At 36.9% G+C, this 23595-nt stretch overlaps 1 protein-coding gene across 4 annotated transcripts in view; it reads left to right on the top strand.

Annotated features, from left to right (window-relative positions):
- VPS13D (vacuolar protein sorting 13 homolog D) overlaps nt 1–23595 on the top strand; it is a 326196-nt gene that overhangs the window by 7657 nt on the left and 294944 nt on the right. For all 4 annotated transcript variants that reach the window (XM_031962837.1, XM_031962838.1, XM_031962835.1 and 1 more), the window contains 12 exons: nt 8774–8851; nt 10412–10602; nt 10680–10760; nt 12818–12934; nt 13387–13491; nt 14288–14458; nt 14931–15031; nt 15891–16059; nt 19089–19190; nt 19398–19599; nt 21767–21946; nt 23218–23348. In XM_031962837.1, the coding sequence (XP_031818697.1) occupies nt 8774–8851; nt 10412–10602; nt 10680–10760; nt 12818–12934; nt 13387–13491; nt 14288–14458; nt 14931–15031; nt 15891–16059; nt 19089–19190; nt 19398–19599; nt 21767–21946; nt 23218–23348 (1628 nt within the window). The remainder of the gene's footprint in view (nt 1–8773; nt 8852–10411; nt 10603–10679; nt 10761–12817; nt 12935–13386; nt 13492–14287; nt 14459–14930; nt 15032–15890; nt 16060–19088; nt 19191–19397; nt 19600–21766; nt 21947–23217; nt 23349–23595) is intronic.

Here is a 23595-nt window from a genome sequence, read left to right as displayed (position 1 = left end):
TGGAGGGTAAAGGTCATGGAAAATGGAAAGTGTCTACAGCATTCAAAGTAGTTATCTCTAAGAAATTCTATCAGCTGTACTTTATTATTTCTGCTGAGCATATTAACTATGGAAGATGAACTTTGGATATTAAAATTCATCCCGAGGATACATGATAGCAATTTTAAAGGTAGCAGTTAGGTGTTGCAAAGATTCGACTTGTCTTGCTTGACCTCTCAAGGCAGAAGTAGAAATAATTGGTGAAACTTGCTGAGGCACATGGGCTTGATGTAAGGAAGCATTCCCTAATAATTATAGCTGGTTTGGGAGGTTGTACGTTCCTTGTTCTTCCTGATTCAGGTGGATGTCAGATAGCTATTTGACAGGAATGTTGCAGAGGTTAAACGTTCAAGAATGAATTGGACTGGATAATCTCTGAGGTCCCTCCCAATCTGAGCTTCTCAGGTTTCTAAATGCAATGCTGGAAAAGTCCGTGTTGTAGGGAAATGTATTGAGAGAACATTTTTTTCATAAAGATTGACCATTAGGTATAGGCTGAATGTTTATTTAATTCACTCATTTAACATCTTGTCTAAAGATCTGAGTGACACAGTACCTGTATTAGGGATGATAAAAAGGATCTATGAATAAGAATAAGCAATAGTATGTTATAGTTAGATGATTCCAAACCAGTTGAACGACTGGACCCTCAAAATTATCATTGAGTCATTGTTAGCTTTGAAAGAGATGTGTATTGGAGTGAGTGTCTCAGGGATTAGGCTTTGGCCCTGTGCTCCTTCACATTTTATCAGTGATTTGGATAAACTGGTGACATGCTTATGAAATTTGAAGGTAACATGGCATAGGATTCAAAAAGATTTTGATGGGCTAGAATATTGGAATGAATATATCAAGATGGAGTTTAATAGAGACAAATGTAAAGTCCTACAACTAGACTCAAAAATGGTGTAGACACCGCTAGATTGTAGTTTATCTGAAAAAGATTTGGAGGTTTTATTGGACTGAATGGTTACTGAGTAAGCACTGTGTACATTGAAATAAAAATGCTGTATTAAGAGAGTTGTAGTATCTAGAACAAGACAGATAATAGTCTCTCTGTACTTAGTCTTCAGTGTAACATGGCAGCCAAAGAAGCTGTGTTCTTATGGTGCATTGAAGAAGGTTCTGTTCATTAGAATAAGATAATATTTCTGTTGTACTTTGTCCTGGTCAGACTACATCTGTATTCAGTTTTGGAGGGCCACTTAAAAAGAAGGGTCATTGACAAGCTGGAACTCATCTACAGAATGGTGAAGATTTTCATCATCATGTCATATTATTCTAAAGAAGAGGGACATGATATTTGTAGGGCTATCATGTGGAAGAATGATTAGAATTGACCACAAATGCCAGAACTTGGAGTATGGCTAGAAGTTTCAGAGAAGCAGATGGGAATCATTTTGCCTCAAGAAGTAAAGATTCCACATCAGTAGGAGCTGAATGACTAGTTTTGAGGAATGTTCTAGCGAGGATTCTTGAAAAATATATATATCTTGGTTTCACTTGGGCATGACTATATTAAACTTTCTTTTCCTTTCTTAATTCTTCCTTCTTAACTCTTCCACTGAATATCCTTGTTTTGTCCTCTCAGCTGAGGATCTTGCCCCATATTTTATTGAGAAAACTAGAGCATTTTACTGTGTCTTCTTCCTCCCATTCATCTCACAACCCCTCAACATCATCTACTCTCTCCTTTTCTGTCTCTGATAAGAGGCAGCCTTTCTTCTCACCAAGATTATCCCCTATACAAGTGCCTCCTATTCCATCCCTTCCTGTTATGGCCCAGAACTTTGCACCTTGTAAGAAGCCTTGTTTCAAGTACAGAGTTCTGGCCCATAACACCTTCCCATCTTTTCCTTTTTCATTTTCTCCCTAGCTATTGATTTTTTCCCTGCGTCTAAATAATTTCCCATCTTTTGTCCTTAAAAACTTTCACTAGTCCTAACATACCCATTAGCTAATGACTTTTTTCCTCAATTTCTGTGCCAGACTTTTTGAAAAAATTGTCCACACTCATTTTTTCCATTTCCTCTCTTCTCACTAGATATCTTCTACAAACCTTTGCCAGCCTGGTTTCCCGTCTCATCACTCAACTGAAATTTTCTTCTCCAAAGTTACCCATAGATCTAATGGCCTTTTCTCAACCCTCACCCCTTTTGTTTACTCTTGTTGTATCTTTTGACACTGTTGGCCATTCTCTCTTTGCAGATAATCTCTCTTCCCTGAGTTTTCCTGATGCTGCCTTTCTGGATTTTCCGCTTCTTGTCTGACTCTTCTTCTCAATCTTCTGGGTCTTTATCTTTGTCTTTTATACCCTCTACTATGGGATGCCCCCAAGTTTCTTTGCTGGGCCTACTTCACTGCAAGTGACTGAATTGGCTCCTAAGGGTTGAATTATTGTCTCCAATAAGATGATTCTCACATCTGTGGAAAGGCAGTTCGAGTTACTCTCCTGCATGCTGTCCTCTACCAATTGCCTAAGGAACGTTTGATTTCATTGTCAGACTCAGCATGTTTAAAACAGAGCTCATTCTTTTCCCCTCCCAACCCAGCCCTCTTTAGACTTCTCTCTTCTGTTGGTCATGTCATCCTTAATTCCTCACTTCCACACATCTAGTCAGGTGCCCCATCTTGGCTTTTCTGTTTCCACAGCATCTCACATCTTTTTGACACTGCTGCCACCCAGTTGAGGTCCACATCTCTTCGACAGTCTGCCAGTTGGTCTCTTTGGCTCCCATCTGTCCTCACTTCTGAAACACATGTCTAACCGTGTCACCTCCTTACTCTGTAATCTTCAGTGACTCGCTGTCATTTCCAGGATCAAATATAAACTCCTGTTTGGCATTTAAAAATCTTCCTAAACTAGCTTCCTCATATCTCTCCAGGTTTTTTAAACATTGCCTTGCTTTGTGAGTTCTGTGGCCTGGCCATACTGACCTTGTCATGCCATTGTGTTGCACATGACACTTCATCTTCTATCTCTCACCTTTGCAATGGGTCTTTTCTGTACATGGAATGTATTTTACCCATGGCTTCATTTTTTTTGAATCCCTATTTTTCTTTTTTCTTTTTTTAAGCTCTGACTTGAATCCAGTCAAACTAATTTTCTTATTTATTTCTTTTAAGCTTAAACAGAAAATAGGAAAAGGAAAAAAATTCTATATACACAATAGAACATATGAGGGATTCAAAATATAAAGCAGTGAATTTCCTTTTCAAGAAAGTATAAGAAGTACTGGACATTATGTTCAGAACTGTCCATCTTTTCTTTGCTTCTTTGTAGATTTTCTTTTGTTCTTTGCTGTGTACTTTTTACTTCATCCTTTTTTTCCCTGTTCCTCTTCTCCCTATGCCCCAGAAAAGCTACATTAAGTATGTTCACACACACACACACACACACACACACACACACACATGTGTACATATAAACATATACACAGGTACATAAATATCCACATGTGAATATATGTGTATGTATATACACATATATAAACATGCAACACATATACATATATACACATATCTAATTATCAATATTTATGTATATATGTGTATATGTATGTATACGTTGTAAATGTATATGTATAAATATTGATAATTAGATATATACATACACATTTTCATTCATATGCATCTATGTACTAATGTTTGTCCTGTCAGATAATATCTTGCTTCCTCAGACTGTTTTTCTATATATTTTTTTCCAATCTTTTACTGTCTTCTTATTTTAAATAGTCTAAAACAGTATTACCTTTGCTGACATATAGTTTTCCTATTTTTCTCTTTTAATTAAATCTATTTTAGCTTTAACTTTGTCTGAGATCATGACTATTCTTGTTTTTTTTTTTACATAATAAAGTGTATTTTTGATATTTATTCTATGTTTATGTCTCTTATTTTCTATCTCTCCTGACTCCTCTGCTTTACCTCTATATGCTGCCTTTCCTCCCTATTACTCAACCTACCACCCCTCCAAGGATCCCTCTCTTATTCCCTCCCTTTACTTTTTTCTCCTTGCCCTTTTGTTTCTCTCTGAATTTGGAAAGCTTTTATAATCTCTCAAATATATATGTTGTTCCTTCTTTATTCCATTCCTTTTAATCTACATATCCTTCTAAAACCCTCTATCCTATTCCCTCACCATCTATTTATAAATTTAGAAGACTTTTATTCCCTTATAAGTGTATATTTTGTTCTCTCTTTAATCCAGTTCTGATGTGGTTTCCCCTCTAAAAATCTCTCCCTTATTCTTTCTCCTCTCCCTATTCCATTAGCCTCTTATTTCTTTCCGAATTTATAAGACTTATATCCATCCAAACATATATACATATATGTATTGTTCCCTCTTTTACCCATTCCTGGTAAGAATAGGATTCCAGAACTGTTTGCCCTCTTCCCCATCTAATTCCTCTGTGTAAATTATTTCTCTTGAACCTCATTTATATAAGATTACTCTTTTTATCTTTTCTTGCAGTTTCATGTCATACTCAGTTCTATGCCGTTTTTTCTTTTGAATCACCCAATTACTAGTGATAGTTTTATCCATGTGGTTTATGTTTCCATATATCCATATATAAAAAATGAACAGTTTGTCCTTACTGAATCTTGAAGTTTATCTTATATTTCTCCTCGATCTTGTATGTCAAGTTTTCTATTAAGTTTAAGTCTTTTTGCAACAAAATCTTGAAAGTCTGACAGCTCATTGAATGTCCATTTTTTTTTTTTCGTTCAGGATTATGCTTAATTTTGCTGAATATGATATTTTTGGCTGCAGCTCCAGTTTTGTTTTTTTTTTTCTCTTTAATATACAATGTACTAAGACCTGTGGTCTTTTAATGTGGCCACTGGTAGGTTTTGTAGGATTCTAATTATGGCTCTGTCATATTTGAATTTTTTTTCTTGTTGCTTGTAATATTTTCTCCTTGACCTGGGGGCTTCAGAATTTGACTATAATGTTCTTGTTGATTTTCCTCATCAGATCTTTCAGGTGGTAATCAGTGGATTTTCTCTATTTGTACTTTTTCCTTTTGTTCTAACATTTCAGGACAATTTTCTTTAATTATTTGTTATATTGTTGTATCAAGAGTCTTATTTTTTTTTAAATCATAGCTTCCAGTCATTTTTATATTTTCTTTTCTTGATCTGCTCTATAGATCAATTTTGTTTTCTTATGAGATGTCACATTCTCTTATTTTTCTTCACTCTTTATATTTCATTATTTCTTGGTATCTTATAACTTCATTGACTTTCCCTTGCTCATTTCTCATTTTTAAGGAGTCATTTTCTTAGGATTACAGGTCTCCTTTTGCAATTGGTTGACTTCCCCCCCCCCCCCCATAATCTTGCTTTTCTTAGATTATTCTTTTTTTTCTTCAATCTCTCTCATTTGATTTGTAAAGTTTTTTTTTGATTGCCATGAATTCTTTTTGGGCAGGTGACCATTTGCTATTCCTCTTTGGGGTGGGAACAACAAAAGCTTCATGTCCTTCTTTGAAGATAACCCCCAATCTTTGCTTTTCCCACAGTCCCTTTCTGTGGTTGGGTTCTTTCTCCATTGTTAGTGTAATCACCTCTAGTCCTGGGGTATGGAGGATAGGGCCTCCTGGCTGCTAGTCCTCCCTCAGTTCTCCCCTTCGGTCTGGAACACAGCCAAGAACTGCACCCTTCTTTGTGCCCACTGCCAGCAGTGCTTTGCCCCACTGTTTCTGTACTCTGGAGACATGTCCCGCTCTTTCTTGACCAGGCCCTAGACTTGGCAGCATAGCTGGGCCTGGCATCCTTAATCCTCAGAAATTCCTTCAGTCTTCCCTCCCTTCTCCCTAACACCCTTACTAGACCTCCACTGTTTGGGAGATGGAAATCCCTGGGGCTGGGGCCAAGGCTATCTGGATTTTCCACTTGCTGTTTGAGGGGAGCTAGCTTGGAAGTATTTACACTTCCCATGGGCCACATCACTCTCCTGTCCTGATATCATTCTTAGGCTCTCCCTTATCCCAGGAGGACTGCTGCTCTGCCCCAATTCTTATTTATTTTTATTGCTCTATGTTCATTCTGAGGTACTGTTGTGTTGCTGTTGTAGGGGAAATCTGGAGAGCTTGGAATTTTCTGACCTACTCTTGCTGTCTTTTCAGAATCCTCTCTTGTTTTATTTCAAGACAGTTCAACCACCACCAAAGGACTTTCTGGTTTCCTTCTGTTACTAGTGCCTTTCTCTCCAAGTTTTTCATTTTTCTGCTTTAGATAAGTTTTTGTATTTACTTATAATTATACCTCTTGCCTCTTCTATTAGAATGTAAATTCCTTGAGGGCCAGGCGTGATTTATTTTTTTCTTTGTGATCATATTTCCTAACACAATGTTTGGCACATAGTTTAACTTAAGTTTTTGACTGATTGATTGGAATAGCTTGCCTTTTTGGTTTCTTCGAACTCTGACATTTTGTGATTCTTTTTTTTTTTTTTTTGGTGGGATTGTAGTAGTTATTTTATAAATATTAACTATTATTATTGGCATGCTTGCTTCATTTACAAGACATTCTACTTTCAATTAAGATAAAATTATCAGAAGGTTGTTGGAAATATGTAGATAGCCACATTTAGCAGATGGATAAAAATAAAATGGTTTGGAATGGGTAGGAAGTACAGATGATAGAGTTGTACTGAATAGAATTCGAATAAGTTTGCATATAACTAAATCTACTGCTTTTACTGTATTATATTTGAGAATGATTTCTTTTTATAGTTAATTATAGATCATCTAGGATGGGCCAGTCAGTTGCCTTAATGTCCCAATTTATTTGACTAGCTGTTTTATTTGTAATGGATTTTTATTGACCCTCCTTCTGTGAATTTAATTTTAAAATGCAACTTTACTTTTGCTTTGGCTCTCCTTATCACCATTCCCTTTTACTTTGATCTCATATTCCTTTTCTTATTCCACATATAAATGTATTTGATAAATATTGTTAAAAGTTGACCTGTTCAACCATATACAAAAACTCAAATGCTGTTATTTGGAATTTTTTTTTTTATAATCAGTGAATAGTTATATGGGTTTTTAATTGACTTTCAGAATGGAAGAGAGAGACAGGAGATAACTAAAATTTTGGAAAGAACCAGTTTCTAAATTCACTTCAGTTCTATTACATAGATTTTGTGCTATTCATAGATGGGGAATTTTTAGATTACAGGAAAATGCTACACATGGGGCTTTGTGAATGTGTTTTGCAGTCTACTTGAAGTAAGTGAGGATAGAGATAAGCATTGGACCTTATAAAAATGCTGCAAAGATAAAAAAGACTTAGGAGTATATGAAGTAAGTTGGTTTATTTATAGTTCCTGCTAGAAACAGGCTATCCACCACAGGCAGTTACTGGGTGGATCCATACTTAGAGATGCAGGAATGAGCCTTTTTATTTCCTTTCCTGAAGTTCAGGATCTTCCCTCCCCATTGACTAGGGATGACAGAATTAACGGATTTCTTGGTCCTCCCATTGCATGTTTCTCCTTTTGACATGTTCCCCTTCCCTCATCATACAATTCATGTTCAAAAATGATGGAAAGCTCCTCTTTTGGGGAGAAGTTAATATTAATTAACTCATTAAGCCCACAAGCACACACACACACAGTGCTTGCAGATACTTTTAACCTACTTTTTGTTTTTGAGTGATTTTTATCAGTTTATAATTTCAGTGGCTCACTATCTTGTTTTATACAACTAACTTGGTAGGCTGATGTTACCTTTCTCCAAGTCCTTGTCCCTAGATGGAAATATGACTCTATAAGTTGCTCATAGATCTGTGATTTCTTTGGCATTTGGAATTTTAAAAATAAAAACAATTAAAATAATTTTTTATAAAGGTGATTTCCTCTCAAGATGAGGCTTTATGAATCATTTGACTAACATTACGTACTTATTGTATGCCATACGCTGTTAAACACTGAGAGTATAATGAAAGGTAAAAGACAGTCCTTATTCTCCAAATCTCAATCTAATGGGACAGATAGCAAGCAAGTAGTTATACAAACAAGCTGTTTACAGTATAGGTTGGAAATGATCACCAGAGAGGAGGAACTAGAATCAAGAGTGATCAAGAAAGGCCTCTAGAAGGTTCTGGGACTTGAAGGATTCCAGAGAAGGCAGAAGGTGAAGGTGAAGAGAGACAACATTGCAAGGTTGAGGGACAGTTACCAGAGAGAATGCCTGGAGTTAGGAGATAAAATGTCTTCTCTGAGAAACCTCAAGGAACTCCATGAGGGACCAGGTCACTTGATAGAAGAATACATGATATGTATGGAATAAGGAGACTCAAAAGGTGAGGGGAGCCCGCTTATGAAGGGCTTTGAACACTAACCAGAAGACTTTTTCTTTGATTCTGGAGGTGAAATGGAACACTGAGTGACTGAGTAGGGGGTGACAGAGTCAGAGCTGTGCCTTAGGAAGGACAGCTGAGCGGAGGATGATCAACTAGAAATGGAGTGAGGAGAGACATGTGGTAGTCTAACCAGCCAGTGGGGTAGAAGAACTGGAAATGGGGAGTCTTTAATAACCTTTCCCACAAAGTGAAAGTAATTTACAAAGGGCATTTGAATTATTAGTTCTCCCTTTCTTGTGCTTTTGATTACACATTACTTTTCATTGTTGCTTTCCATTTCCTAGTTCTTGACTTCAGCTGTTTGGAATACAATTTGTAATGAAGTAATTATGTTGTGCTCTTTTAATTTTTTTTTTAATAGGTGCAGTTGAATTGGAAAATCTACCCCTAAAGAAAGATGCTTTAAAAGAACTAGAATTGCCATTTGAAGTAAAAGCAGGTAAGTTTGGCTACAGAAAAGGGTTAACCTGGTCTTTATCAGAGTCTCTTTATGTCTTAAAGGGTCTAGACTCTTTCTCAAGTTCCCCTTGGTCTAGAGGAGACATGATAAAGCCTTAGATCAGCATCCCTACTTGTTTCTCTGTCCTTGCATCTCCACTGTCAACTCCCATTCTCATCTTTGCTTTTGGATTTCTTGCCTGGTCACATACAAAAGCCTTTTTAAAATACCTTCTGTGAACCAGGTATTATGCTAAGTGCTGATATACAAAGCAACAAATCCATTCTGTAGGGAGAGATGTGGACACCACAAAATATGTAAAACAAAAACAACAGGGCTCATTTATTTATTTAAATTTTGGTGGTGGGGTCAAACTATTGAATTAAAACAAAATGAGCCTTTTTAATTGATTAATTAATATTTTTGACTGCAGTGTTGGGTAACCAAATGAATGGTAGCTTTAAAAATAAGACAGTTGGGGCAGCTAGGTGGTGTAGAGCACCACCCCTGAAGTCAGGAGGACCTGAGTTCAAATCTGGCCTCAGACACTTAGCTCTTCCTAGTTGTGTGACCCCGGGCAAGTCACTTAAGCCCAGTTGCCTCAGCTAAACAAACAAACAAAAAATAAGACAATTAATAAAACAAGGCCAAATTGAAGGAAAATCCCACTCTATATTTAGTAACTCTTTAAGATATATTAATCACTAAAAGTTTCTTTAGCTTGATGTTAGGCTTTGGGAAATATACATTATGTTTTAGATCATATGAAGCTTGCAGTCTTTAATTGAAGAAAGGATGCAATTACAATATTTAAGTTTTTCTTTTGTCACACTTGTGACTTTAAGAGAATTAAAGAATGTATCCTGAAATCTGTCCCTATAACTCAAGTATTGGGATAGGCATAGATTTGGGAGAAGATAAAAAAATGTAATACCATGTTATACAAAATGTAATATAATATTATAACAAAATAGAAAATGTAAAATTAGATTGGCAGAGGAGGTGCTGGGGCAGGGGAATGGGGAGGGATGCTAAACTCAGGTTCTACCATGTCTCCTCCTGAATAAGGAGAACTGAGGTTTGTGATCTTGATTGAGTCATTTAAGAGACCCGAATTCAGCTCCAACCAGATTAAAATGTAGTTGGGAAATATTTAGCAAAATAAATAACACAACAAAACATAGATAATGACAATATATGGTTTTCTAAGTCAGCATATGGCCAGCAAGGTTCCTTGTGTATAGTTTAGGGGTCTTCATTTAGATCATCTTTATAGGCCCTTTCTGCTCTACATGAGCTTTGTTCTTGGAGCTTAATGTACATTTAGTAGGGAGTTGATGCTTACACAGATAACTTATCTTTTTATGGAAGATACTGCATTCTATAGAATGGAAGTTCACCTGAACTTTTTTTAAATTTTTTTTTTGGCCTTCAAATATTGTTTTCTGATTTTTTTCTTCTTCCTATTCCTTAAACACTTTTGATATTATTTTGCTTATAGAGAGCTTTTTTTTTTTTTTTTTAAACAGGCTTTAAATAGTCCTTTTCTATCTCTTGTAGGTGTTATTGGGAAGATAACTCTTCAGATTCCCTTCTACCGCCCTCACGTGGACCCTTGGGTGATCTCCATTTCCAAGCTTCATTTAATCGGTGCCCCTGAGAAACCACAAGATTTCAATGATGAAAAGGAGAAGCTGTTGGAGAGGGAGCGTAAGAGAGCATTGCTTCAAGCCCTGGAAGAAAAGTGGAAAGTAAGGCAGGTCCTGAGAGCCTTGGCTAAATGAATGTCCATGGCTGACGCCTCTAATGCCCTCTCTCTCCCTTTCAGAATGATCGTCAGCAGAAAGGAGAGTCTTACTGGTACTCCGTCACCGCCTCCGTGGTCACCAGGATTGTGGAGAATATCGAGGTGAGTACCGCCACTGGGAAGGAAGAGGGCTTTCTCCGCCCACAGCTGGGGTTTTAAGGGGATTCCGCTGCTGGAGAATGTCTGTCCGGCTTCTCTGTTTTTAGACTATGCCTAGGATGAAACCAGAAAGTCAGCTTCTCCCCTTGGATCCTGAGGAAACCTCCCCTGCCTGGGGGCAAGGCCCTGCATTCCATTCCAGCCCTTTTTACTTACTGCTCCACATTTTGGGTGAGGGGCGGGACAACTATGGAAAGGTTTCTGGGAGTTGGACTCAGAGGGCCTGAATTAAGATCCCAGCCCTCCCCTGCTGTAGCCTTGTGCTGAGAATCGTACTTCACTGAACCTCAGTTTCTTGATTTGTAAAATGAAGGGGAGGGAAGGGAACAGGTGATTCTTAAATGCCTGTTAAATTCTAGGCAAATGGCCTTGTTGTTCAATTGTTTTTTTTCAGTCCTGTTTGGCTCTTTGTGATCCCTTTGGGGTTTTCTTAGCAAAAGTAATGGAGTGGTTTTTCCTTCTTTTCTCTAGCTCATTTGACAGATGAGGAAACTGAGGCAAACAGGATGTGCCCAGGGTCACACAATTAGGAGGTGTCTAGGTCGGATTTGACTCCAGAGATTCTGACTCCAGGCCTGGGGCTTTATCCATTTTTCTACCTGGCTGCCTTGCAAAATGGGTTCCAAAGACAAAAATACTCTTAAGGAGATTACATTTTACTGATGACCTCTGAGTTTCCTTCTAGCTTTAATCCTTGGATTTTATAACATTTATGATAGTTGTTATTTGATACTGCAATTAAAAAAAAGACTTATTGAACATTAAAATGAAACTTGATTATTCCAAATACTCTTTCCTCTTGACTATATGGACATATTTTTTTTCCCATATTGTAGCTGTGGTCAGTGTGAACCTAATATTTATTTTGTTGTTTTTTGTTTTTCCTGTTATTTTCTATTTCCATTATTTCAGAGTTGATTGATTTAACTTTCCTGGTCTTCAGTTTCCTCAAATATGCAATGAAGTGATTGGACTAAAAGATCTCTTAGTGCCACTTTCACGTCTAAATCCTATGAGCCAATGTATATATTTCCATGTGTGGTGTAATTAAATCTCTATATAGATTCTAAGTATAATTTTGCATTATGAAAAACCAACTAAGTTATTAAACATGTTTCCCTTCTAAACAATTCCAACTAGTGGCAAGGCACAGTAATAATCTGAAAAATGACAATTTTACTGTTTTCAGCAAGATTTTGTTTTTATTGCTGTTCTGATTTGCCTTCAGCCTGATTTTTTTAGATACTTTTCCTATTTTGGGAAATTCTGTGCTAATTTAAATGGTTGTTATGAGGATTAGCTATGCTTAAGGTATTTAGATTTTTTTTTAACAGTGTACACAGATGACACAGGAATAGGCAGAAACTATTCCATTTGTAACTGTATTGAGAGGAAGGGAATATTTGAAATCATGGTGCTAAATTCTGTTTCAGGAAGTTGTAATTTTAGATACTATTGATTTTTTTATATTGATGTTTTGGGATAGGGTGTATTTTGACTTTTAGCTTCTCTGTCCTTACCATAAGGAAAGAATTTACATTATCAAATCTGGAAAAAAAACACTTTAGCATTTTAAACATAATGTGTAACAAAAGAAAAGAGAGATAGGAGAAATTTGACAGGTCCTGTTGATGTTGTTTGTTCCAAGTAGCCTATAGCAACAGGCAAAACAAGGGAGGGAAGACCAGCTGACAGTGTGCCATGCATTACTGTGCCATGGCATACCTGCCCAGAGAGTTTAAAAATAGCAAAATAAATTACAGAAGGAGAATGCACTTTCCTTCTTCTCACAATAATCCAAAGGAAGTATCATCTATGCCAGATTTCATGATTTGATTATGAATGTTATAACATTCTGAACATAATGGTTTTATTTGATAAATGTGAAAATTAATGGTGTTTTTTTTTTTTTAATTGCTCCAAACACTAGTTGCCTTTTGTTCATAATGATTTACTAGCAATTGGTATTTTAAGTCCCTTTCTTCTTTTTTCCCCTGTAGTTAAAAATTCAGGATGTCCATTTGCGATTTGAAGATGACATGACCAATCCTTCCCACCCTTTTGCATTTGGCATCTGCATAAAGAATGTGTCTATGCAAAATGCTGTGAATGAGCCTGTAAGTATAAAAGACTAAGACCAAAAAGGTAGCAAGCAATGGGCCAAAGAACTGGTTATTCTTTGTGGGTTGTTAATGTGAAACACATCAGAGCAGGATGGAAAAAAGTATTGTGGTTGGAGTCAAGCACATGTGAATTGAAATCCCACACACTTGGTCTTATTAACTGAGTGATCCTGGACAATCTCTGTTGGTCTCATCATCTGAATGAGGATAATAATAATAATACTCACAAATAGTTGTGAGATTCAGCTGAGTTAATGTAATGCAAACTTCTAATCAATATGTAAATATGAACTTTCATTATCATTGTGGGTATGAGACCTATTCTTGTTTGTGTGGTGTGTGTGTGTCTGTGATTCCTTTTGCTTGTTGGTATGTTCTAACCGTGGTTTGGCAAAAGAAGGAAAGAGTCAATGAATCCTGCCACTTCCCTCTCTCTTCTACTTTAGGTACAGAAATTAATGAGGAAAAAAGAGTTGGATGTGGCCGAATTCAGTATCTATTGGGATGTGGATTGCACTTTATTGGGGGATTTACCTCAAGTGGAGTTACAGGTAGGTGGCTTTTGGAGGGATTTGGCTCCTCAGAGTGGCAAGGGATAGTGCTGGAGAATCACTGGCCTTTAGGTTTCTTGCCAGGATTCTAAATAGATGCAGCAAGTGTTTGCCCATGTTCAGTCACCTCTAAGGGAACAATTCAATTGGGTTGAATTTAATACAAGAATTCTTGACTTGGATCTGTCAACTTAAATAATTTTGATAACTATTTCAATACATTTGGTTGCCTTTGTAATCCTTTATTTTATGAGCTTAAAAGCATCCTTCTGAGAAGGGATCCATATAGTCTTTACCAGAATGCCAGAGGGGTCCAGAATACAAAAAAATCTAAGAAAGTCCTGTTTTAAAAACTAAGGAAAAGTAATTATAAGAGATGTTTTAAATATATAAAGGATATAGCATTGTCATGGTAAAGCAGTTGCAGCCTAATGTAATGTGTTTTGTGATGAAATCTAAAAAAATTAGACACACTTCAGTGGTCTCAGAAATATTTTTGCCCTCATGCTGCTTTGCAGATTTTTTTTTTTTTGGCCATCTATTGTCATAATATTGTCATGTACTTCAGTAGAACTTCCTTATAAATTAGCTCATTATTATTTGTATTCAGATGTATTGCACTTTCCCAAATGTAATCCAACCAGACAAGGCTGTTGAAATACATTTAACTTTAGTTTAACTTATTTTAAATACTTGTTGATCAAAATTATATATATAAAAAGACAGCAGCAAAACCTAACAAAGATGCCCATTAAAAAGCAATTATTTAAACAATCAATTTGCTTATGACTCCCAGGAAGCAATGAACAAAAGCATGGAAAGCCGTGATCACCACTACATTCTAGAGCCAGTATGTGCATCTGCCCTTTTGAAAAGAAATTGTTCCAAGGAACCTCTGAGATCCCGGCACACTCCTCGTATTGAATGTGACATCCACCTGGATACAATCCCGCTGAAACTCTCTCAGGTAGGGAGCCTTTCTTTTCCTTATCAGGTATGTGGGGTGGAGAATGGGAATCCAGCAAGTATTGACACCTCTCATTTCTGGGGTAGAGAGTAAGTATGGGGTTGTTTGAGGGCTTGGTCTCCCCTCTCACGGTTGTTCATTCAGTATGTTTCTTGTACATAGGGCAGCTGTTCTAGAGAACCTAAAGTCCATACATCCCCCCCCCCCCCCCCCCCACACACACATCACATACATACTGAGACACACACACACACTGACACATGTGCACACACCACACACAGAGACTGAACATTTTAAATCATAGTGCATACATATCACACACACACACACACACACACACACACGTGCACATGCACTCCTCTACTTTGCTCAGGATATTGAGCAAATTTGTCTTCTAAGACGAACATCTGTCTTGATTAGTGAGAAGAAAGGAATTGCTTTAACTTGGTTTTCCTTCATTTCTTATGAATAGCTGCAATATCGGCAAATTATGGAGTTCCTTAAGGAGCTGGAGCGAAAGGAGAGGCAGCTGAAGTTTCGAAAGTGGAAACCCAAAGTAGCAATATCAGAGAAGTAAGCATGTTTACATTTTTAATTGTCTAAAAAATAGATTTTATAAAATTTATCTGTTGAATTTCCCTTTACCATAAATGTAGAGGGTTCAGAAGCAGGCTATGAATCCTTTTATTTAAGCACATGTTCATGGAACAGAAGAGGCTAGTAGACATATTATGTTCTTAGAGGGACATTCCTGTTTTATTGTCCATTGATGTAGTTTTGGGGGTTCTTTCTTTGAGTGTGTCCTAAGAATTGGTGAGATTTAATCAGCTATTAAGTTGAAGATTATTCTTGTTGGAATTTGGTCCAGTCATATGTTCTTTCTTTGTTAAGCTTTTTTCTTCTAGACTTTTACCTAGATGATTTTGGTTGATAATTTGGAATACATCCAACTTTTTAACTGCCATGGTAAAGTGTTTTTAAGTGTTTCCTAGTAATAAGTTTTCCCCCTATAATTTCTGGGTTCTGTGTATTTGCATTTATTTCCTAAGAAGTTTTCCACATTAGATCTTTAATAATAAATTCCTTGAAAATCATTATAAAAAAGATTTTACCTTATAGTTACCCTTTTATGTCATTGGAGAGAAACAATGACAAGGAAAATAAGAAATCATTGATTTTTGTTTTGGGAAATCCAATATAAGATTGGTAGTGATTGAACTTTTTGGCTAGAACTATTTGACTTAAGCTAGAACTATTTGACTATTAAATTGAATGTTCTGGGAGCACAAAGTCAGGGATAGCAAGGGGATGTGACCCTGTAATTTCCCTGGTAGAAGCCTGGAATAAAGAGAAAAAAATATTCCAGGTGATCAGCTGAATTAATTGCTTTTTCTTTGTTTATAATGTAATTTATTATTGTAAAATATTTCAGTTGCCAGGAGTGGTGGTACTTTGCTTTGAATGCTAATTTGTCTGAGATCAGAGAGCAGAGGAAACGATGCACTTGGGACTTCGCATTGCATAGGGCCCGTGATGCTGTCTCATACACCGATAAGTATTTCAATAAGTTAAAAGGAGCCTTGCTATCTGCAGATGAGGAGGTGAGAACATGGGAACTGACTGATAAGTTGACTTTTTGTGAATGAGGTGGCAGTGGAGACATCACAGAGATGGTGCCTTGTATTGCTAGTCTTTAGTTGTCAGAGAGCATAAGAACACTAACATAAATGTTACATGGCTGTTCAGTCTGCATTTCTTACTGTTTGCTAGGCCTTTTCTCATATGACCAAACAGAGTTGTTCTTGCTTCAGGAGGAGCAAACGTCCTGGACTTGCTGCTTTGGGATGCTTTATAGGCCCTCACATTAGGGCTGGGGGAGGCCTGAAGGTGGCCATAGGTCACCCCCATCTACCTCCCTCTGCTCTGGAAGCGTGGGGCTTTAGTGGCCCCTCATCTTTCCACGTTTTAAAGCTTGCCTGTATTCCTGAGGACCCCTTCTTTATCTCTAATGCTGTCCCAGCACCAAGTAATGGGAACTTTGGTCTGCATCTTCCTGAATCCCAGTCATTCTGGAGGAAGAGAATGACTGGGTCTGGGAACTGCTTTACCGATATTAATAACAATGATGACAGTGGTAGTTGGCATTTATATAGTGCTTTAAAGTCAGTGAAACACTTGACATGTTATTTTACTTGATCCTCTCAGCATTCCTTTGAGTTGGACGATATTATTAATTAATTACATTTTTTGGTTGAGGAAGATGAGACACTGATGAAATGGCCTACCCAGGGTGACTTGGGAAGCTCCTGAGGCAGGAATCCCACTCAGGTCTTCCTGCCTCTGGATCCAACTCCCTGTCCACTGTATCCCTTAGTTGTTCAGAGCTTCACTTGGCCACACAAGGAGATCTTCAGTCATTGAACACCTGCTGTGTGCTAGCCAGTCCCCAGGCTCACTGTGGGTAGCTATAAAAGGATCCAAGGAGAACAGAGCTGCGGCTCTTGGGACCATGGCAGGAATCTCTTGCTCCATCTCTGTCATCAGGTCATGATCATGGGAAGCTGGAAGGACTTTCAGTGGCTGGGCTTTGTTTGTTTGTTTTTTTTTTTTTTTTTTTTTTTTTTGCTGTGATTTTGTTAGTGTATGGTGTGTGTGTGTGTGTGTGTGTGTGTGTGTGTGTGTGTGTGTGTGTTCCACTGCATTTTTTTTTATTATTATTTTGGTTTAGATGATGTTTCTTAATAAAGCATTTCATTAACACAAAGTATTAAAAAGACATCAGACTATTCCAATCAAGAAATGTTCTTTTTTCCTTTAATAGGACTATTAAGATAGGATTTTTATAACTTGAAAACTATTCCCATCATTTCATGCTAGTGTTTATAGACTTTTTTAGCAAAGACTTGTGGTTCATTAATTCTTTTTTTTTTTTTTATATATAGCTTTTTACAAAATAAATGCATGGGTAATTTTTCAGCATCGACAGTGGCAAAACCTTTTGTTCCAATCTTTTCCCTCCTTCCCCTCACCCCCTCCCCCAGATGGCAGGTAGACCAATACATGTTAAATATATTAAAGTATATGTTAAATACAACATATGTATACATATCCATACAGTTATTTTGCTGCACAAGAAGAATCGGACTTTGAAATAGTGTACAATTAACCTGTGAAAGAAATCAAAAATGCAAGCAGACAAAAACAGAGGGATTGGAAGTGCAATGTAGTGGTTCACATTCATTTTCCAGAGTTCTTTCACTGGGTGTAGCTGGTTCTATTCATTATGGTGGTTCATTAATTGTTGAAAATTTCTTTAATATCAGTGCCATTGACATTTGAAACCTAATTTAAGAAGTGATGGGAAGAAACTAAATATAGTTTTGCTTTATGTTATATTCTTAAGGTGTAGGTATGGAGGTAGTAGGAGAGGAACAGCTAATTTCTAATGGCTACAGCAAATGAACAAAATATAATTTCCTTTTCCCTAACTATAGAGGACCCTAAAACGAGAGCTGTAAAAAACCATTTGGGAATATTAAGCGCTAGGGTGTGTGTGTTCTTTGTTTTCCATCTATGTATTTGACTGTCATGCATCTATGACAAGACAATTTTGCATGATTGAAACTACAAAGAATCTGTCTTAACAAATTTTCAGTATAAATTATTAGTGGAAAATAAGCCTACTTTTAGATGCACAAATGTTTTTTAATGTTGTGTTCATACTCAAATCCTTTTTTAAAAATATTAACAGTCTTCAAATGAAACATTAATACAACTAAGCTATTAGTGTTTGACGTAATGAATTTCAGTGTTAAAGATGTATCAGACGTGCTTTCTGAGTCTCCAGGTGTTTTTGCTCATCTAGTCATCCCATTTACTTTTATTTTTCCTTAGTTGTTATTTGCATATAGATTATGTTCTTAATTTTTCTTTTAAAAATACTACTCTTGGACCAGCTAGATGGTGCAGTGGATAGAGCACCAGTCTTGAAGTCAGAAGAACCAATGTCTGGCCTCAGACACTTAACACTCCTAGCTGTATGACCCTGGGCAAGTCACTTAACCCCAATTGCCTCAGCAAAAAAAAAAAAAAAAAGTAAAAATGCTACTCTTTGATCATTATATACTTTATATAATTTCTAGATGTATCATTATAATTACCACCCTCATTATTATCATTGTTTATTTTATTTTGTTTTATTTTTGATCTGGACCTGTAGCATCCCTGGTATAGGGAGCTCTCAGTGTTCAGACTTCCTCTGGTAATATGGAAGAGTAGTTTCTCCGTAACTGGATGTTGCTTGAGGCCTTGAAAGTTTTAGTTGATCTGCCCAGAGGTCACACAGTTAGTCTGTGTCAGAGGCAATACTGGAGCCCAGGTCTTGTTCCAGTGTCTGCTCATTGTTAATAAGCCACACTGACTCTCGCACAAGATATAGTTCAGGATCAAGTGGAACATAGCTAATTGTTTGGGAAAGCTGTGGAATCACAAACATATTCACTCAAATCTGATAGTAAATGTAGGAGAGACTCACTGGTTTGTTGTCTCCCATTGAAGTATTATGTAGATAGTTTAAGAAAGTGTCCAATTTGACTAGACCATGAAACCTATTGGTATTTGTCTGGATTAGGAGGAAATGTGTCGAATCGAAGAGGAACAGACCTTTGAAGAGCTCAAGATTTTACATGAGTTGGTTCATGACCGATTCCATAAACAGGAAGAACTGGCAGAGGTAAGAACTTACTCTTCTCTTGTATTCAGACTTATTCAGACTGTTGTATACTGGGAAAGCTCTTTCGTTATCCCTCAGAGTCTCTAATCCTGTGGCCTGCAAGGTCTCTGTTTAGGGGTAGGCAGTGACCATGGACTCTGAGAGTGTAGACTAGTTCTCACTCTTCCCTTTGGTGCTTACATTTGCTTGCATTTCTGATTGGAACAGAACCTGCGAGAACCTTTATCCAATTCTCCTGGAGAATCCCCCCTAGACGCAGAAGCTGGTGGAGGCAGTGGGATGTTACAGTATCTTCAGTCATGGTTTCCTGGATGGGGAGGCTGGTATGGTCAGCAAACTCCTGAAGGAAGACCCATTGAGGGGCTTGTCACAGAACAGCAGGAACAGTGGAATCCTGAAGATATCCTGGGTATGTTTGGAGCTGGACTTTACATTTCCTTTCTTTTAGGAAATATATGTTTAAGTTGAAGTGAAATAATTAGTCCCATGAATAAAAATTGAATGAAAGAGTGGAGAAGTATTTAAGTGTATTATTATACCTTACACTCCTACTCACTCTTTCATCCTGGGATATTGGCTTCCTTGATGTTCCTCTCATAAAACGATGGACTTCCCAATTCCAGGTATTTTATTTTCTTTGGCTGTTTCCTATTTCTGACATCTTTTTCTCTTCATCTTTGATTTCTTGTTTCCTTCAAGTCCCAGCTCAAATCCTACCCTTCTCAGTGCCTCTTAATGTTAATAATTTCCCTCTGTTGATTATTTCTAATTTATTGTTATATAAATATTTATTATTTAATTTACAATATTTATATTTTGTTTGTATGTAGTTTTTATGTTGTCTTCCCATTAAACTGTGAACTTGAAAGCAGGGACTGCCTTTTGCTTTTCTTTGTATTCCTCGAGATTTAGCACAGTGTCTGACACAAAATAGGTGCTTACTAAATGTGCCAAGTACTCTGGTAAATGCTAGGTCTACAAATAGAAAGTCAAAGATAGTCCTTTCTCCGAAGAGAAAAGTACATGGAGGAATGGGAGCCAGGGAGAGGCTCTTTAGTCTGGAAAAAGTGAGACTGTAGTCAAGGAGTTTGACTGACCCTGTTCAGGATTAGTGACAGAATTGATTTGTTCATTATTCCAGACCTGGAAAAGGTCATTAGCCAAGGCTTAGGAGGAGATTGATGAAGAGTAGAGAAGTAGAGAAGCATGGTGGCTGGCATTTTCCTGAAATCGTGATTCAGGAGAGACAGCTGCTTATCAGGATAGTGAAGCCCTGTGATGGAGCTGATGTCACATTTTTGTAAATGTCATTAGATATTTTTCATATGATTAAAAGAAAAGTATTTGGAAATTGTTTGCTTGGATAAAAAGGGCCAAATATTAAATCAATGTAATTTATGCAGTGTTAGAAAGAGCTACAGTAGCAAGTGTTGTAGGAAAATAGACAAGAGGAATATCAAAGATTTTAGACTTTAAACTGGCTGCTGGAGTGTTAGTTCTAAATCTCTGGGGTAGAAATGAATATTAGTAAAGAATTGAACAGACTATCATTTCTTGTCTCATTAGTTTTATAATCAAATGTTAAATGTCCTTATAAAAAGTTATTTTCTTGTTTCCTCAAAGAATTCACATTTTAATTTAAGAAATAATTTCCTTTTCTTCCCCCTAGTTTAAGCTGGATTCTTCTCTTCCAATTATGGAGGAAAAAAAAACCAAACTCACTTTCATTGTTGAACCATAGTAGTTCTTTACTGGCCAAATTTGAGCATCTTTTGGGATTTAAGGCTAAGGCTAGTGGTTCTCCTCTCTTCTACTATTCTTGGCTCTACTCACAGCCTATGCAGTATTTTATTTTGTGTTTAAGTTAAATCGTTTGTTAAAAACTTAATATTGAATACAAATACAACCAGACGTTCTTAGTGTAACTACTTAGGTTTAAATGAATTAATTTCATTGTATAAGATATCATAGCTTTTCATCATTATTCTCAGAGTCCCCATCAAGATTGTTGGTCCATTAATTTTTGTTCACTTTTCTTCTACTCTGGTAATAGTGTGTATCACACTCTTTCAAGGTTGGCTTGGCTTTTTAATTAGAGGATTGGATATGAAGTCAGGATTAAAATCTTGCCTCTGATATTTGCTAGCTTTGTGAGGAAGGGGCAAACCACTTATCTTCTATGAGCCTTAACTTCCTCATCTTCAAGTATATAATGGCGGTGATATAGCCTGAAATAGTTACTTCAGAAGGTTATTAGAAGATCAAATGAGATGTGTATGCAAAATTCTTTGCAAAACTTTTAAGCCATTGTATGTGTATTGTAATTGTAACTTTTCCAATTCAGCTTTCATCATCATAATTTTTTTTTTAATTATCTCATAAAAGTCTTTCTGGATTTCTTTATATTCTAAAGAGCCAATTTTTAAAATGAGATCTCAACCTATGAGTCTATCTGCCTTCTTCTGCCATTATTTCTGTTGTAGTTAAGTAGGATTGCTCTAAGTATCTTTGGGGTGCCTGAATTCTTGTTCATTCAAATGCTTCATCTGAAGGATTCTATTGTTCCCACTTTTCAGGCACCGAAGAGTTTTTTGACCCAACTGCAGATGCCTCTTGCATGAACACATTCACAAAGCGAGACCATGTCTTTGCTAAACTGAATTTGCAGCTACAGCGTGGGACAGTGACATTATTACATCAAGAGAAAGGGGCTTCTCCGGGGAATGAGAGTGCTTTTATGCAGCTTGAATTTTCAGGTAAGGGAGAGGTATATTTACCCATTGACTTTCATCTTTCTAGGCATTGTACACTTGATTGCTTCTTAAATATTTGATCAGCTTGGTTACTTGAAATCAAAGCCATCATCCTAGTGCTGTATTTTTGTTATTTCTCTTAAAAATTCTTCATTTCAGCCCCAAAGTGGCCACTTGCCCAAGTTCAGTTGGAGTTTGTGAAAGCTGAATAATGACTAGTGCCAAATTAGTTAACTATATTCCTGTATTAGCCTTTTCAGGAACAAAAGAACTGGGCTGGCATGAGGTTTTTGTGAACTAGTGCTTGTTAGTGGACTTCTTTGCCAAGCTTCTTTATATAGTAATTATGTTAGGGAAGTGAGACAGACTGGCACAGTATAAGAGGGCATTTGACTTGGAATCAAAAGGCTTGGGCTGCCATCTTGTTCTCTGTCAGTTAATTACCTGTATGACCATGGATCACCTACTTTGCAGACTAAGCTCCCTCACCTGTAAGTTGAAGAGAAAGACTGAATTAAGCCTTGCCAGAGAGCTCTCCTAACACCAAATCCTTTGATCCTTAGATTGTAAGCTCTTTTGAGGGCAGAGACTATCTTTTATCTCTTTTTATATCCCCAGCATTTAGCATATTGCCCGATATACAGTTTTTATTGTATGAATGAATCATGTATGTATGCATTCTGCTTAGATATGCATGTGAAATTTTAAGACATGTCTTTGTTGAATCTTTACTTACTGTCACCAAGAGTGAATTTTGGCTTCACAGAATCATATTACAAAGTCCTAGAGTTGGACGAGACCTCAGGGGCCATCTAGTCTTGTCTACCACACACTGAGCCTCTACAGCTGGTTTCAATAAGTGATTATTGGACCTTTACTAGAGGACCACTTATTAAGGTGGATCCACTGCCTCCCAAAGCCCTACCTATGGCCTCTGTCTAAGGGCAGGATCCTATCTATATTTGAAAAGACTCCTAAAGAAAACTTTGGAACACAGGGTTTTTCAGGGATGAATGCTGAAAACTATCTTTGCATGTATTTGGAAAAATAAAATACTATTAAAAAAAAAAAAAAAAACTCCTAATGAAGGGCTTTCCTAATCTTGAACCCACAAGTCAATTATCTGTTGAGAATTAGAGAGCCTATGAGCTGCAGAATTTAAGTGGTGATATTATAAATGGCAGATAAATAATTGGCAGAATTTAAACTTGAAAGTTTGAGTGATATATTCAATTTGATGGCAAAATATTAGCTCTCACATTTGTCTTTTTCAGATGTGAAACTCTTAGCAGAATCCCTGCCTCGGAGGAATTCTTCTTTACTTTTGGTTCGGTTGGGTGGATTGTTTCTCCAAGATCTGGTGACTGAAGGAACGATGTTTCCCCTTCTTGTCTTCCCTAACCCTGTATGTATCACAGTGTAGTTTGACATGTGGCCATGTTATTGTTTCTTATCCCTTCATGTCTCTAAGACAAGTGGAAATTTTTTCCAGGCAGATGATAATAAATGCTAATTTTATTCACTCCACCATCTGACCACCTTTTAGGGATAGATGGATTGATTTAAATTTATTTGTCACAAGTTTAGTAATGATACTTGTTGGAAAATTGCTATTGAGATGAATGTTTTTCCCTCTTGTCCTGAAGTTACCC

This window comes from Sarcophilus harrisii, chromosome 3 (assembly GCF_902635505.1).
Source record: "Sarcophilus harrisii chromosome 3, mSarHar1.11, whole genome shotgun sequence".
NCBI classification, from domain to species: Eukaryota; Metazoa; Chordata; class Mammalia; order Dasyuromorphia; family Dasyuridae; genus Sarcophilus; species Sarcophilus harrisii.
Note: the sequence above shows the minus strand (reverse complement) of the source record. Positions and strands in the feature narration are given on the sequence as shown.